General features: G+C 39.6%; 1 protein-coding gene across 2 annotated transcripts in view; it reads right to left on the reverse strand.

The window, feature by feature from the left end:
- Positions 1-16,329, reverse strand: part of LOC103456687 (cadherin-18) — a 125,628-nt gene that overhangs the window by 57,291 nt on the left and 52,008 nt on the right. For both annotated transcript variants that reach the window (XM_008396400.2, XM_017301987.1), the window contains exons 3-4: positions 12,009-12,303; positions 5,695-5,814 (exon numbers count right to left, since the gene is read on the reverse strand). In XM_008396400.2, the coding sequence (XP_008394622.1) occupies positions 5,695-5,814; positions 12,009-12,303 (415 nt within the window). The remainder of the gene's footprint in view (positions 1-5,694; positions 5,815-12,008; positions 12,304-16,329) is intronic.

Consider the following 16,329-nt stretch of genomic DNA (forward strand, 5'->3'; position numbering starts at 1 on the left):
TATAAATTTGATCAAATAAAAATTCTTACTCAGAAGTAGACGTCTGTGTAAATAAGTGAGCCTGTTACCAACTAGAGATAAGAAAAAATATATACAGTCTGGAGAAAGAAGAATTAACCTAAACTTTTTTATGTAAATTTTAAAAAAAATCAGGAATAAAAAGTGAGTCATTTTTCAGGCACATTGTTGAATCTGTCATGAAGAATCACATCAGTTAGAAAGCAAAAGTCCTGGGTTTGAATCCCGGCCAGGGGTCTTTCTTAGTGGACTTTTCATGTCCTCCCTGTGAGGCTGTGGGTGTGTATATGAATCAATAGAGAACTTAAATATTGTGAATGCTTTCTGCAGTGAACAGAGGCCAGTGTAAATTGGTTTTTAAAAGCTCACAGCCGTGTATGTTCTGACAGTCTCATGTCACAGCTTCCTTCAGTCACATGACTATACTTTCCCCTCTTGGCTCTTCAATAACTTCCAATACAAGCAACACTGGCTACACGCCAGCTTAAGGTCTGTGCCGTCTTCACTTAGGTCCGTAACAAATTCAATCGTATCCCAAGTTTCCTCCTGTTTCTGCATTTTAGATGAAACCATCACAGTCCTGTCAGTTGTGATTCCATCATGGCTTCGGTTCTTTACTTGTAGGGATAAGAAAATGCCTCCGTGTGATTTCAGTGGTAATTATAAAGAAGTATGAACTCATTTCTTCTCACCCTTTAGCACATCTGTAACTGACTTTGAGATGTCAACCGTCTAAAAGAATTAGCCTTTGATTTAGCACAATGAATGTCTGCAAATCAAACTGAGGCACAAATTATTATTGGCTCAATGCATTCTGAAAACATATTCTTTATCTCAAACCATTGATAATGGGCACATAATTTAATTTCACAATATACCACTGGTACACAAAATTGTGAACAAACATGAATTTCTTTCAAAGATTGTCTGTTTGTTTTCTGAACTGAGCAGCCTTCTGAAAACACTGGCTGAATGTGAAACCTTTTTATTCCGTGGGCTCTAATTTGCAGCAAGTGTGAGAAAATATATTCAGTATATGCAGTGTTTCAAAATGGCATTGAGCAAGTTCCCTTACAATATTTTGCCATTTCACAGCATCCAGAAGGGAAAGTGTGCATGAATATCTGGGTGCAGACAGATGCTTTGTGCTTGAAATGAACATGAATACGTTGCAACCTTGATGCAGCTGGTTTCTGGCATGCAATGGGAACAAAAAAAAACAAAGAAAATCACCTGGAGCTGGTGATAGTGCAGCATTAATCCCAACACTGTGCATAATGTCAGCAGGCAGCAGGAGGAAAGAAAAAAATATTTGTTTTTAATGATGCTTTCTGCCTCAGACATATATGGGTTCAATTCCTTCAACAAAAACCAAACACCCAGTGTTTGCACTGTAAATGCATGCATCCGTATGGACAGCTAAGTCAACAGCCTTGACAGTCAACCTGGAGACACTGCATGCAAAGCAAAGTGTGCATGAGGCAAGGCGTAATTAAACAGTATGCCTTGCCTGGGACACGCAGAGGAAAAAATGGCTCTACAGGGACAGACAGCGTCCACACACACAAAATCAATTCTGATTAAACAGTTCAACGTTACTGCCAGGGATTAAGCTGTTTTCGATGTTAATTTCATTTATAGTGTGACCATAACAGGTGTGGGTTGTGTAAGCAGAGATTCCACATTTCCACTGGGAAAAAAAAGCTTTACAGTTTATAACTTCAGGGAGTTTCACACTATAGTCTATCTGCCTTGTGCAATAATAATGTTGGATGACATGATGCCAGAAAATATGCTGCAGCATCGCCTTATCATGCAGCTCATACTGTAAGCAAACAAAACCTGCCACAGATTTTTAGGACACGTTGGAAAAACTCCATGACGACGCAGTGACCCAACAATAAGATGGATTATTCTCACAGCATCCAGTGCTGTCTGGACTACCAAGATTCCTTCATTCCTTCAACAAACCAGATGCTTGAAACTGAAACTCACTGTAGAAATAAATGAAAAAACTAACACATCTTGTCCAGATGATGAAGAACATTACATTTAACACCCTTGATCCCAACACACATGGACTACTCAGAGCACAGTAAAAACAAAACACGCTTCAACCAAATTCCACCTCGCAAGACGCCTGGACTTATTTTGCTCTTGCAATGTGAGAAGCAGCATGTTTTGGTACATCAAGTCAGATGTGTAGAATTTGAATTTCCAGCTACTCTGAGTTATAAGCCTGAACAGCTGAAAAGCTCACATATGTAAACTGAAGAATGGATCAGAGTTATAGTAGCATCTGCATCGGCTGTTAGCTGCAATAGCTTAACTTCATTAAGCAGCTGCAAGCCATTACGGATGTTAAAGCCATATTTAGTGAGCATTTCCAGAGCTGTAATAAAGGTTCATGGTTGCTTTGGAGATAACTTTATCTCTATTTGTGACACCTTCCCAGGTTGAAAAGATCTCTGCCGTTTCATGCAGCTTGTCAGCAACCAGACACGTCTGCTTCTGCTTCTGCTTCTCGGATCTGAGGGGATGTTGCCACACCAGCCAACGCAGGAGAAACAAAACTGAGTGATCATTGGTCACTTTGACTCCTGCTGAGGATTTGGGTCAAGTCCGAGGCAATCCCTTATGTCTTTCTTCAGTGCCATCTGTGTGTGCCAAATGCCATGATTACCTTCTGTGCTTAAATAATCTTCAGTCACTTCTATGTCAGGATGCCAGCCTTCGCTCAGAGGGGAATACGCTGCATGTGTGAGCGCTCATTTAACGCCCCCTGAATACCCTGTGAATTTCCCATGAAGGTGTCTTTGCAGGTTAAGCATAATGGGCACCGAGTACAGGAGGATGTGAGGACGTGTAAGCATGCTAATGCACCGCGAGACATCTGCAGAAGAGGCTTCATCTCTCCGGCGGGGGGCTGGAACGTGGCGCTGCGCCAGCACAACCGCTTTAATACCCGAGCCGAGCGTGTAAAGCATCAAACCAAAGTGCAGCTCGCCGCATGTGTGCGTCCTCCGCTGACCAACAGGAGTCCGGCTGCTAATTTTAGAGACAAGGCCGGTGTGCCGGTGACAAAAAAAGGCAGCAGCCTCCTTGTATAAATGAATATGTGTGGGTGGAATAGTGCTGTGTGGAGAGAGCAACTGGCTGAGGCCTTCCATCACGTCCCCATCCTCTGCACGCCCCACGCCCAATTAGACGTCAGACAAGCTGCAGCGTCAGCTCAGGCAAAGTGAGGCATCGGATTCATCCAGAAGGACTCAGTTTATGTGCAAACAGAGGGAAAAACTGCACATATCATCCTTTTATCTCCATAGAGAATGATTAAAAAACATCAGGTTACAACTTGGCTTGTCACAGTAACAGATTTTGCTGGGTGATAAATTGCTATTGAAGTTATTGCAATAACTTCAAGGACAATGTTAATATTGTTGTTTTGAGAACATTTTCAAGTAATATAATAGTCCAAGTGCACCTGAACGTTTAACACTGGAACTGGAGGGCCTTTCAAATCTCCAAAATAAATGAAAAAAGCAACAGAAGCAACAAATAAAATGAATTATAAAGTGTCTGTGAACAAAAATGGGGCTAAATGAGACCAAAACACCGGAGTGAAGATTTTGTTATCCAGTTTTTGGTAGAAAAAGTGATAGAAAAGAGAAAGATGATAAATTATGCAAATGGATATTATAAAGCTCATTTTAATTTATCATATGATTAATTGATTTATTGCTGATTGCGACGGACTTGGTGACAACAATGTCCAGAAAACGGTTTAGATTCTGTCCTAGCTAAACCGACGACCCACCCACCGACCGACCGACCGACCGACCGACCGACCGACCCACCCACCGACTGACCCACCCACCCACCGACCGACCGACCCACCCACCCACCGACTGGCCCACCCACCCACCGACCGACCGACCCACCCACCCACCCACCCACCCACCGACCGACCCACCGACCGACCCACCGACCGACCGACCGACCGACCCACCGACCCACCGACCGACCCACCCACCGACCAACCGACTCACCGACTCACCGACCGACCAACTGACCCACCCACCAACCGAAAAACTTGATGCAATCAGCTGGGTTTCCTTAGAAACAAACTTTTTAAACTGATTTGAATAATGAACTGAAGTAAACGTCCTGTTTGAAATGTTTGTGTGATTGAATTGAAAAATGCCTCAAGAGGACAAAGTATGGGAAGTTAACATGAACAATATGTCGAAGTGTGTGAAAACATTGGGTTTCCACTGCAATAATAAAAAAAACAGGATGTGTATTCACTCTAAAATCTGCCGCTGTGGAATGGTTTCATTAATTCCCAATCGTCTTTTTTTCCTCATGGTAAAGCCGAAACGTACAGCTGTTCATTTGTATTGCTCATTCAGCATGAAAACTCCCGTTTCACATGGTTGGTGCGGTCTCCCCGGTCTCCCCGGAGGTGGCAGTGTGTCCCAGATGGCAATGAGACGAGTTGTTCAGGTTACCCAACAGCAGCGCAAACTATAGATGCATGAGCAACAGGACAAATGACCGTGTACGGTTCAGAGATAAGAAATAAAAAAGACCTATACACGCTGAAAATGTTGCATTTTTTACATCATATAAAAGTTAGAAGGCTTATTAATGTTTAATGGATTATAGAAGACGCCTCTCAAACAAAGGATGAACTTTAAAAGACTGAGCACCGCTGAGCAGGAAACAATGGCTTTCTGGAGAGAGTTCTGCAAATGTCTGCTTGGTCCCAGGAGAACTTACTTATGGTCCACAGTGAGGTTCGCGTGCTGCACAATATGACTCAGCCATAACTGCACTGTGTAGCTTTAACTTTTATGATGTCAGATGTGGTGAAAATAGCTCCGGAACGTCCACAGCAAAGATTTCTTACACGTTAAGAGATAAACTACTATAGTTGAACAATACCTCGCAGGAGCATTTTTATCCAAGGCTTTTCCCCACTGGGTTACATTACAACAACAATCTATGTTGTATTTTACTACAATTTTAGATGATAGAACAACACAGTGTGCAGTGAACCTGTGAGGGGGTCAAGAGTCATCTTCCATCAGCTTCAATTACCTTCAGGCCTCCTCTAAAAACTAGAACTGCCTATTTTAAGTTAAAACACTAAATATACACAATGTCCATGTTAGAAACCGTATTAGCACCACAGAATCTAATTTCTGCAGTTTTCCTTATTTCTGCTCCTGCATTTAATCAACTAGATTGTCTGATTTGCAAATGCTAACCAGTAGCATGTCAAGTAGCTTGTCAAAATGCTTTTTCTTTTGAATATTTTATATATAATCTACTGAAAAATTTCTGAAAAGGCAAACTTTCCAGATTTCTAGATAGCAAACTAATAATTATCTCATCTGCATATTCTTCCACCTGAGCTATGAATGTAACTCGGCCTCTTAGCTGCTCATTGGATTTTATTTAGAAGCATCAGAGTAACAGGGGCTGAATAAAGAATGTGTTTTTCAAGTCGGAAACATTTTTCCTGTTCCTTTTGTCAACGTCCCAGTAAAAACATTCAGGTTTGTAGTTGCCAAAATGTAAAGTTCAGGGAGTGATAATACTTTTGAACATTGCTTTTAGTGCTTCTATGCAAATAGGCGTTTACTGCAGCAGCAAGCAGGAATACGGCACCTGTTTTGGGGTCCACGGAGAAATATGGCTGTCCTTGTAAAATACTGTAGACTATCCTGGCGCTGTTTCCGTACGTTGGGTCGTCAGCATCTGTCGCTGTGACTTGCAACACGGACGTACCTAAAAATAGAAGAAAAGAGAACCAGAAGTGATTTCCTGCTTTCTCTGTAAAAAGGTTTTCAAATGGCAACGTAGGAACACTCGTGTATAATTGTGCGTTGGTTTGAAATCTCCTAGCAACCACATCGAGAACATTAAGATCCCAGAAGATTTAAGGTCACAGAGAAGAACAGTTAAAATACTAGTCAGACTTTAAACAAAGTCACCCTGTGCAAAGTAAAGAAACAAGGAGCTACTCAGCAAACATGCTGATTTAGCATGTTTCAACACTGGTTAACATATGGCTGGAAAAATCCTCTGAGGTTCATTGATGCCTGCAGTGAGACTGAGGTGGAGATTCAACATGCACAGAAAAAAATATACTAAATAGTCAGAGCTTATGAATAATTGTCAAACTTGTGGACCCAGATCTTGTTTTTAAACAAATCATTACAGCTTTTTGTTGTATAATACTTTCATCCTGGAAAAAAAAACAGTTCAAATTAAAAGCTCAAAATCACTACAAAAAAATAAAAGCCCATATGGAATGTATGTCAGCAGCTCCAGCGCATCTGATCAGATAATAAATCATTTAAAGAAAAAAAGGTTTTTCTGTATCTGTGTAACAAATGTAATGGGAACATTTAAAAAATCATTTTGTTCTGTGCATGACCTCCATCACATGCAAGTTGTTGAGAATGTTTTTAACAGCCTTTTCCAAATGAGAACATATTATGAATGCAATTGCTTTTATGAATTAAAAAAAGCACCATAAAACAAAGACAAGTGATTAAAAAGCTGAACTAATGCTGACCTTTTATTTAGCAGCTCATTGTAAAAGCAATTGAGGTTCAATTTTACACACCAAGTGTTGCTCACATGGCATTACAGGCTTCATTGACCCCTTTTAATCACATGATGAGTGCGCTGTAATTGCACAACTGGCTTATTTGATGCACTGCTGTATTTATACATGAAAGCGCTACGGTGCGATCTGACGTAAGCTGCATGATGCATCCTGCAGCTGCCTGGACTCTCGCCTTGCTTTCCTGAGCGTCTTTGGAAATCACACAGTGAAACTCCTCTGAGTCCTACCAGATGTGATTTTTTCCCCCCCTTTTTTCAGTTACCCGGTGGAGCAGAGTGCAATGTCAGCCACCATAAATCATAAACAGTGCACAGCATGCCGGTTAGCTGTGAATGCAAGCAGCCATGCAGGGATGGTTTTAGTGGAAACCATCAACTCCTTTATTGCTTTGCAATCTAAATTTGTTCTAAATGAATAAAAGTTAGAATCCAATATTTAACACAGACAGTTTTACTCCTGCTTTTATGAATTCATCTTTAATGAACAGTATCTCTGCAGGCTGCATAAGAGAACCGTGCATTCATTAGATATTCACACTTACACTTAGAGCTGCAGTATACAACTTTTATAGACAACATGTTTTTACAAATTTGTTAAAACTGTCGCTATGTTTGTGAAAAAAAATCAAGGTCCTCAGCTTTCTCCATGTAGCTCTACTGACATTTACAGAAATGCACAATGAGAAACAACCAATCAGAGCCAGGAGGTGGGTCTTAGCGCTGCTAATTACTTCTGTGTATGCGCTACTCACACCATCCTCCCCCTTACTTTCTGCTACTCTACAGCTAGTTAGCACGGTCACTGATGACGGTGGATAAATGGTTTTCCTGGAACAGTAAGTATTTTTTCTGCCATCAGTACAGGTGCAGCGTGTACATGAGCTTGATTGCCAGCACTAAGACCTTCCTCCTGGCTCTGATTGGTTGTTTCTGACCGGGAGTGGTGCATTTCTTCAGACCACAAGGAGGAGGTAGAAGAGCTTGATTTTTTTGACAGGTTATTTGTGAAGCATGTTACATACTGCAGGTTTAAATGGAAATGTGCCATCAGCCATAGCGCTTTATATTTAGCGCCAACATGATGATGATAATAAAAGGTTTGTAGTCATTAAACTCAATGTTCTGTGTGCCTGTTTATATAAACTATTACTCAGAAATAAAGCTAAATAACCAAAGAAGAAGGTATGAGGAAAACCTTGGTGCATCATAATCAAAAACAATCAACTTTTCACCTCATTAAAGCCTCCTTTTACAGTCTCTGGGTGAGACGCAAAGCAAAAGTCAACAAACATGCTTTTGTTCTTTTCAATAGAAGCACACTCAGCCTGAAGAGGAAAATCAGTGTTTATGTGAATAAAACGAATGTAGTATTTTCTGTGCTTATTTTTAGTTGCGGTGAATTAAACAGGCCTTCATTTGGGAATTTTCAGAACATTTTCCAACAACATCATTATCACTGACTCATCGTGAGGAGCCCGTTGTTTACTCTCTGCTTTGGAGTTTAGATTGGATGGGATTAAAAATGGAAGCGTTTGTAGTTGCAGGTTTTACTCTGAGTAGTTTCAAGTGTAAGGAAACAACAGAAACACACAATGTCGTAGGATCTTGGAGTGTTTCCAGAGATAAAGATGCCACCACACTGTGTCTCATGTTGACATGTAAGTTCCCTAGAACATGAGGAAATAAAGCTTATTTTATAATAAAGATAAATCCAAGTCCTGATATGTTTTTAAATACTTTGCATGTCATTGTATTTTGTGCCTTGTGTGTTTGTCTTTTTCTCTGGATGCTCAGATCCAGTTTCATGACTACACCCAGATTTCAGGCCTGATCAGGAGTTTCTGGCAGTGACGGCTGCAGCTGCAAGCTGACTATTGATCTTTAATCTTTTTGTACACAAAATGTTAGTTTTGGGTCTTTTTCAGCTGATGAAAGCACATTCACACATTGACTTGATCAATGATCTACTCAGGCCTTGAACTGTAATATTGCAAAGCAAAAGTATATAATGTGGTCGATAGCGGGTTTTAAAGCCAAACTGCTGTAAAAATCAGAATGATCTTTTCTTAATTTCTTTCAAAAATGTATTTTAAATGTCTATTTAATTCAGCACACAGATTACTCCAGTCACATTTTTACATCCACTTATCACACCTACTGACAAACATCAATTTATCCACTTCTTCTGCACTTACTAAAGTCGCCGAGATGCATAATGGCCTTTTAAAAGATCAAAGCTGGTCTCTGAAAACGGATCGCGGGTTCTTACCATCCTCCTGCGACCAGAATCAAGGCATTAAGCTTGAATTAAAAAAAAATATCTGCTGCACTGACATGAACTCCCAGTGAGATGTTATTTGAGACTTTGCAGGTCAAAACTAGGTGTCATTTTGATAAGATAAAATGTGTGTTTACAAAGGAAACAGCTGTTCTTTTGGAGAGATCTGCCTTCAGTTATTTTTCCATTTATATTTCATAACTGAAATATAAACAGACAAGTACCGATTTGGGTTTTACGATGAGTGCCAGCATGGAAATACTTCTAAATCTTTTAACTTGCTTCAGATAAATGTATTGAAGCACCTTACAGATTTTTGGTGGTCGGGCTCAGTGAAGAGTTTGAGTCGTTAATATGCCCTGTCAATATCCTGTATTGTTAGATTTGTGCCGCTCCAACACATCTAATTCAAATTCAATTTACCCCCTCAGGATGTCACTAAGGTCTGCAGAGGCTTACTAATTAATCACTCATTAAGTTCACTTTTGTTGAACCAGGAAATCACCTCAAACATGCAGGACAGTTGCCCTTGGACACCACCGCTCCACTCAACAGGATCTTCAGCAACTTCCACTTTAGAAAAAGCATTCAAATATTACCAAGTTGACAGATATCCAAAGTAGGGCTCAGACCTAAGTAGATTATGTTTAATACGTTTTCTTTTAACACCATTAATATATAATGATCCTGTTTCCAACAAACTTCAAATGTATGCTAAAAAAGTTCATGCTTGAGGCAAACGAGTGCCAAATAACACGCAGCTGGTTAGGAAAACTATATTCAGGTGTTTAGCTTAGCACTCCTTTAGCCATGCTCAGGATCCCACCCACAAGCTTAAATCCAACAAGTGCATCAACATTTCTGATTGAAATTCTTGACACAGATTATTCTCCCTCAATCTTATGATCCTTCAGTCGTTCTTCATCTTGTCACATAACCTAAATGCATCTTTAAAACACTGTTGGAAAACAGCTCCTGCTGACTTGATCCCCTTTAAACCAGCACTCACTACAATACTATGTCCCTAGTGAATATAGTAAGGATCATGCAGCTGAACTACCTGACATGTACCCAGCTAATCATTTAAGACGGGGGGAAAAGGAACATCACAAGCAATTAGCTGCCACAGTCCAACTCAGACCATTCCTACACTTAGGAGATTTAGTATTGACAAATGTGGTGGGGGGATTAGTGCTGTGGAGTGTGAGGACAGTTGATTGCTACAGCCGATTTGACGCTGAAGACACTCGGCTGAAGCCGATTTACTTTAATGACCATGGGCAAAAGCATAATAGGGGCGGGCAAAAAGGATCATTGCTTTACTCATCACTGGGTAAAACTGACTTATTTCTTTGGGATGTCAGTGGTGATTGATTTTACAACGTGCAACTGATGATTGAGTTTGTGCCAAAACATCGGAATAGGTAAGGATGAAAACTGAGAGGTTAACTCCTCAAGAAAACATGGTTTTCAGGACGCAAAATGTTTGGCATCAAAGAATCTGAATGCACAAACAAAAGGGTTTAAATGACAAATCTATTTATATAGGGAAGCACACTATACACTCCATGTGAAAAAATAATTGTCCCATAAAGTAAGTAACTAATTCTGCAACATTCTCCAACACTCTTGATTCAACAGGTCTAAGAATATGCAGTCCTTGCTTTTGCTTGACTTCTTAATTAAATAACCTTTAAGTTATCTGCTATTAAAATCTGTTTAATAATCTGAATAAATTGAACCCCCAAAACTGAATAAATATATAAGTGGCCTAACTATTGTCTCCCAGCTGTGTACTTGTAAATTTGCAGTTCTGACATCATCATGTATGTAATAAAGCAGAGGCGGTATAAACACTTTTGCACAGCACTGAGTTTAAGCCACTTTGCTTTCCATTCAATGTAGAGGTCAGGATAGAAAAATTAAACTCCTTCACAGTTGGTTAAAAATGTATGATTCTCTCCCCTGGTAGGAGCCAACACATTTATCCTTAAACCAACACCTAAATATTTATCACCTGCGATTATGAAACATTTATTTGACATGCTTTAGTCAGAAACCTACACAGTAACAAGCAGAGCTCTGTGAGCATCAGGCCTGGCCTGCTCATGAATATTCATGAGAGCAACCATCGAGATATTGACCGTATATAAAGAGGGCTCTGACAGACCTGTCGAGCTCTGCATGTTTAATCGGATTCCTGCATCTCCTCCGACCCAGATGAAGCCGTTCATCCCGATATATTTCTGTGGGTGATTTTATACAGGACAGAAATAAACGGGATGCTTCCACCTCACTGTCAGTTCCACAAACCTGCTTCTTTATGTTGCATTTGAAGCAAAATCACTCTGACAGCAGTTTGGCTGCAGTTCGGGCCAGCAACATATCATTTTAAAGTATTAGAGCGTCATACTTTAAAGCTGTTGCGCCGTGAGGCAAAATCCACTGGACTGAAAAAAACAAAAAAACAACAAAAACAGCAGCAGCTTTTGTTCACCCGAGCTATAAACGGAAGCAGAAAAAAAAAGAAATAAAACATGAATGTTTTGCCACATGATGCTTGAGCATGAGAAGAGTGGCTGTCTCAGCGAAGGAGGTTGGAGGCTTTACGTTCCTCCGTAGTGTGGGGGTGACTCTACAGTGGTGATGGTGGAGGCACTATTGAGTGCTCATAAAGACCTGCCCACCCAAGAGAGAGAGAGAGATGAAAAAGAGGACTCGGGCTTAGAAAAGATCAAACATACTGGAGAAGATTGTCAAACCAGAATGCAGCGCAGGGTAAATGTTTGATTGCACTTTTTCACATTAATACCGTCTTTTCCACTGGGGCATTTTACTCTGAGTAGTTTTAAATTATACACAGGGGTGAAGCCAAAGGTCCTCCCTTGATATTTTCCCTTTTTACTGCAGAGCACAAATGTAATGATGGCATGTGTGTTACATAAAAAGTAGCAAATAAATCCACTCAAGTTCATTTCTGACCGTCTTTTCCATTCTGTCTCTGACTTATGGCAATTGACAAGAGAGGGCAATCATGTAGAGCTCCAGGTTATTAAGCTGCACTACTCACCCACTTCAGACATCTCGGGCACCGTAGCTACAAAGGGTCCATCTGGAAACTGAGGTGCGTTGTCGTTGATGTCTTGGACTTTGATAATGAATTCAGACATGGGTTCCAGGGCCTCCTGCGTGTTGCGGTCCAAGGCTTGTGCATGCAGGACATAATGTCCTTTCCTCTCTCGATCCAGGCTCTTGGTGGCATGAATATCACCCGTCACCTCGTCGATGATAAATATAGACCCGGCTCCCTCCCCGCTCAGAATGTATCGGACAGATCCATCGCCTTTATCCGAGTTTGAGTGAAGCTGCATGGAAAGCAGACAAAGAAAGGGTGTAAGAATGTGGAGGAAGAGATGTTCCTAAAACATTTAAATGTTTTCTTTTTTTAAATCAATCGCTCTCAACTGAAATGTTGCGACGGAAAATGCAGCAGCTTGTAAAAGTCTTCACACCCCTTTCACTTTTTAATGAGAACCATGTTTTTTTAGTAGGTTTTTAAACATAGACCAACAAAATGTAGAGCATGATTGCAAAGTGGGAAAAAAAATCACATGGGTTTCAAATCTTTCATGAATAAAATGTAAACAGTATATCATGCGTTTGAATTCAACGCTCGATGCCTTGCAGAATCGGGTTTTGCAGTAATTACAGAAGAACTCTCCATGCTGATGTCTCTACCAGCTTCGCACAAGTCAAACCTTGAATTTATCTGCTTTCTTTCAAATCTCAGTCATATTCTACAGAAACCGTTTATTCTCACAGCTCTATAAGTTGTGCGTCTGATTCCCAATGGATTTATGTCTGCATACTGAAAGGACCAACTAACAAGAGTTGGGTGTTTCCTTGAGCTTCAATCATTTGAACCAGGCATGATGGAGCATCTAAAACAAGAGGAACTCTGGGTAAAGAAACACTTACCTACACCATTACATTATAACTCTGGCTCTATGTTTGGGGTTGTTCAGCTGGAAGGTGAACCTTTACCCCAGACAGTAGTTTTTTGCAGCCTGTACAGGTTTTCCATCCATCTTTCTATTATTAGTTAATGGATCAAAAAGAGCTCTAGACATTCAAGAAGTATAAACATTTGTGCAATGGACGTTTAAAGCTACAAAACATTTATCATTTTATTCACCACTTAGAAAAATTGGGAGAGTCATGGGCATTTTCCTCCTCAGGAAAGAAACTAATGAAGAGGCTATGAGTTGCATCTCAATAAGCTGTACTTTACGTAGAGGCTCTGAACTCCAGTAGGCTTTACAGGATTAATTCACTGCATGGTGGTCTCTGGCCCACATTCCTCCCCTTCAAAAATCGGTCAGATATCAAACTCAGGCATCACATTATTCAATATACCTCTCTCAGGCGCTACTATACCCAAGCATCCCTGTAGAACCGCATCTTTAGAGATTAAAGGTTTGAAGGAAATCCTTACAAGTGTTCCCTTTTTTCTCTAACCAGAACCCACAGGAATAACGCGGAAGCTAAACCATTGGTTCAGCCATAATTGATACCAAGAGGATTAAGACTTTTATGCCAAAAGCCCAGCAGGGAAGCAGTTTTACATTTTTCCAGTGAAGCTGAATTTCAAAATAAAGGTGGCATGCTAATACTATTAAATATAAGAGTTATTTTATTAAGTGAAACGTTGCAGCAAAAAAAAAAAATCACTGTCAATCAAACAACCTTTGGAATAATATATGATTTAGAGTCTATTGGTAAAATAAACAACCCACTGAAAGCTAGCTACAAATGCTAAATACCTGACAATCATCAGCTCCTGTGTTTTAATGGTACTTAAAAACTGTGGGGTAGAAAACATGCATAAACAATCAAACTCCTTACATTATTATAATTTATGCTATTATGTTATAGTTTGAGATGTTTTTTAGCAGTAATAATAATAAAAGTTGCACAGATTTTTTTTATTGTACATTTCTGTTCAAAAAAACTTACATTTTAACACTGTAATTCCATGAAGTCCGTGTATTTCTCTCCTGTAACTGGGCCATCCCTAATGGTTACACAAACCCATTAGGGTAGCAAAAAAATTAACTCACTTAAAAGTTCAAGAGCACCTAAAAGCTCCACATGCACAGAGAAAATCTGAAACTAAATCTAGATCTTGTTGATCTTCAGGTGATGGTGCTTACTGTCTAACCACTGTGCAGCCCCGCTGAGCGAGTGATTATTGTAAATTAGGAGCAGTTAGACTAATTCCCTGAAATGCATAATGAAGCTGAACGGCTCTAAAAAAGACATTTCTGCATCAAACACGATTTTGTACAATGTTTTTGTTGTTTTATATAACCAGAAGACCAACTGTGCAAATTAGCTACGTGGTATTTGTTCTTATTTAATAATTAATATAATTTAAATAAATAAATACTATTGAAATTGAACTGGAGCCAACCTTTACATGTGGTTGGTTTTATGACTGTAGAGGAGCTAAAATGGCTGGAAAACTACAACAAATGGAGACACAAAGTTTGAACGTCTTTCATTTATCATGTCTCATATAATTTCATTCTGATCGTTTCTTGAACTTTTTCAATGGTTGTTTCTGTAATCAGTGCACTGTTCAAATTGGGACAATGTTTTAGAGCCCAGGATGGAGCGAAGGACAAGACAGTCTACTTTCACAGTAATCTAAATATAGAGGCTATCTATCATTATGGGGTACTGGTCCAGTGTGACAGTCTTAAAGAGACCACCCTGTTATAACGAAGCCTAGTGCAGGAGCTTTTCTCTGCTCTCATTGTTTCATGTTTAACATTTCCTTAGCTGGACCTCTATCTGCTACTTTGGCTGTTTTATGACTACAAATATGGCTGCATAATGTTAGGAAATTACATAATGAAAATATATTTGGAAATAATTGTGATGACCATAGATTCAACATTTTCCCACTGCTGCTGTGCTCCACATACGTTCCTTTTCAGCCGTGTCTGTAATCTATGTCCGGTTGGGAAATCTACTGCTGTGAAGCTCTATTTAATATTCCCATGATTACAATGGAATGAAAAATGTGACGTCATTGCAACTGTATTATCTTACTCAGCAATTATTCCATTTCAAGCAATCCTTTGCAATATTATTACAAGCATACAGAGATGTTGATATAGTTGCACCATACGGTGAGACTCTAACACAACAGCTTGACTCTCGCTACAGGTGACCCATTATGCTTCTTTGAAGAAGTTTACACTCTCACATCAAAATGGCTGCAATTATACAACCATACATCTTTAAAAAGCAGAAGTGGAGCCTCCTACACAACCAACTAGATTGAATAGTAAGTCAACAACAAAACACACGTCTTTTCCAGCAGCCATTGTACAATGAAGAGCAGCAGTAAAACTGAACAAATATGGCAGTATTTTTTTCCATTGCTGTTGTAAGATTTTTTAGGTACTTGTGGGCTTTATTGAACATTGAAAAGACAGAATATGGGGAAGAGAGAGGAGGAGTAGAGATGCACCAAACGGCCTGAGACCGGGAGCTGAACACGATTCATGGCTGAACAGGACCTCATGTTCAGCCATGAGGTCCTGTCCAACTGGCTTAGCTTAGCATTAAATACAAGTTCATAACAGTTGGAATATATTAGCTAACACTACAAATAGTCAAAATAGTCCTTTGAAAAATGAAAATCAGACACTAATACTGTGATGATGTTATATTTACGACATATTGCGCAGCCAGAATGAATGCATGTATAACTGGTTACAGAAAGACGATTTGCAAATATGTGTATATATATATATATATATATATATATATCGTACATAAAAACAATGTTTTTATGTTCATCAAGCAGAATTGTGAAATCGTAATCATTTTGGAGAAAATAAAGAAAATACAAACTATTATCCAGACCTGTAAACCTTAACATTTTGTGTTTTTCCATACATTCCCAAACTGCATAAAAAAAACACTAATAACTTCCTCTGCAGATCCATGTCATGAAAGTTTCTCCTGGCTGATGAGTAAATATATAAAAACGCAAAGTGCATCTAAGTGGATGTTTAACAACAGTCTAAATTCAATATCTATTCCAATGCACAGACAGTGGGTATTTAACATGGGGAAAGGTCTGAGGGCCACTTCCAATCAAAACCTGAACTACTAAATACATTTCCAATTAGAGAGCTGCTGTTTATTCTGGGCCTGACTCCTGATGAGCCGGCTGTCCTTTCCGTTGTAAATATCCAGCCTGTAATTAGATAAGGAGTCATAGATCCCGACGAATCAGGTATTTAATTAGAAGCTAGATATAACTAATAAGAAACACAACCTACAGAGTGTAAGGGGAAATGAATGGGACATTG

This window comes from Poecilia reticulata, linkage group LG20 (genome assembly GCF_000633615.1).
Source record: "Poecilia reticulata strain Guanapo linkage group LG20, Guppy_female_1.0+MT, whole genome shotgun sequence".
Classification (NCBI taxonomy): domain Eukaryota; kingdom Metazoa; phylum Chordata; class Actinopteri; order Cyprinodontiformes; family Poeciliidae; genus Poecilia; species Poecilia reticulata.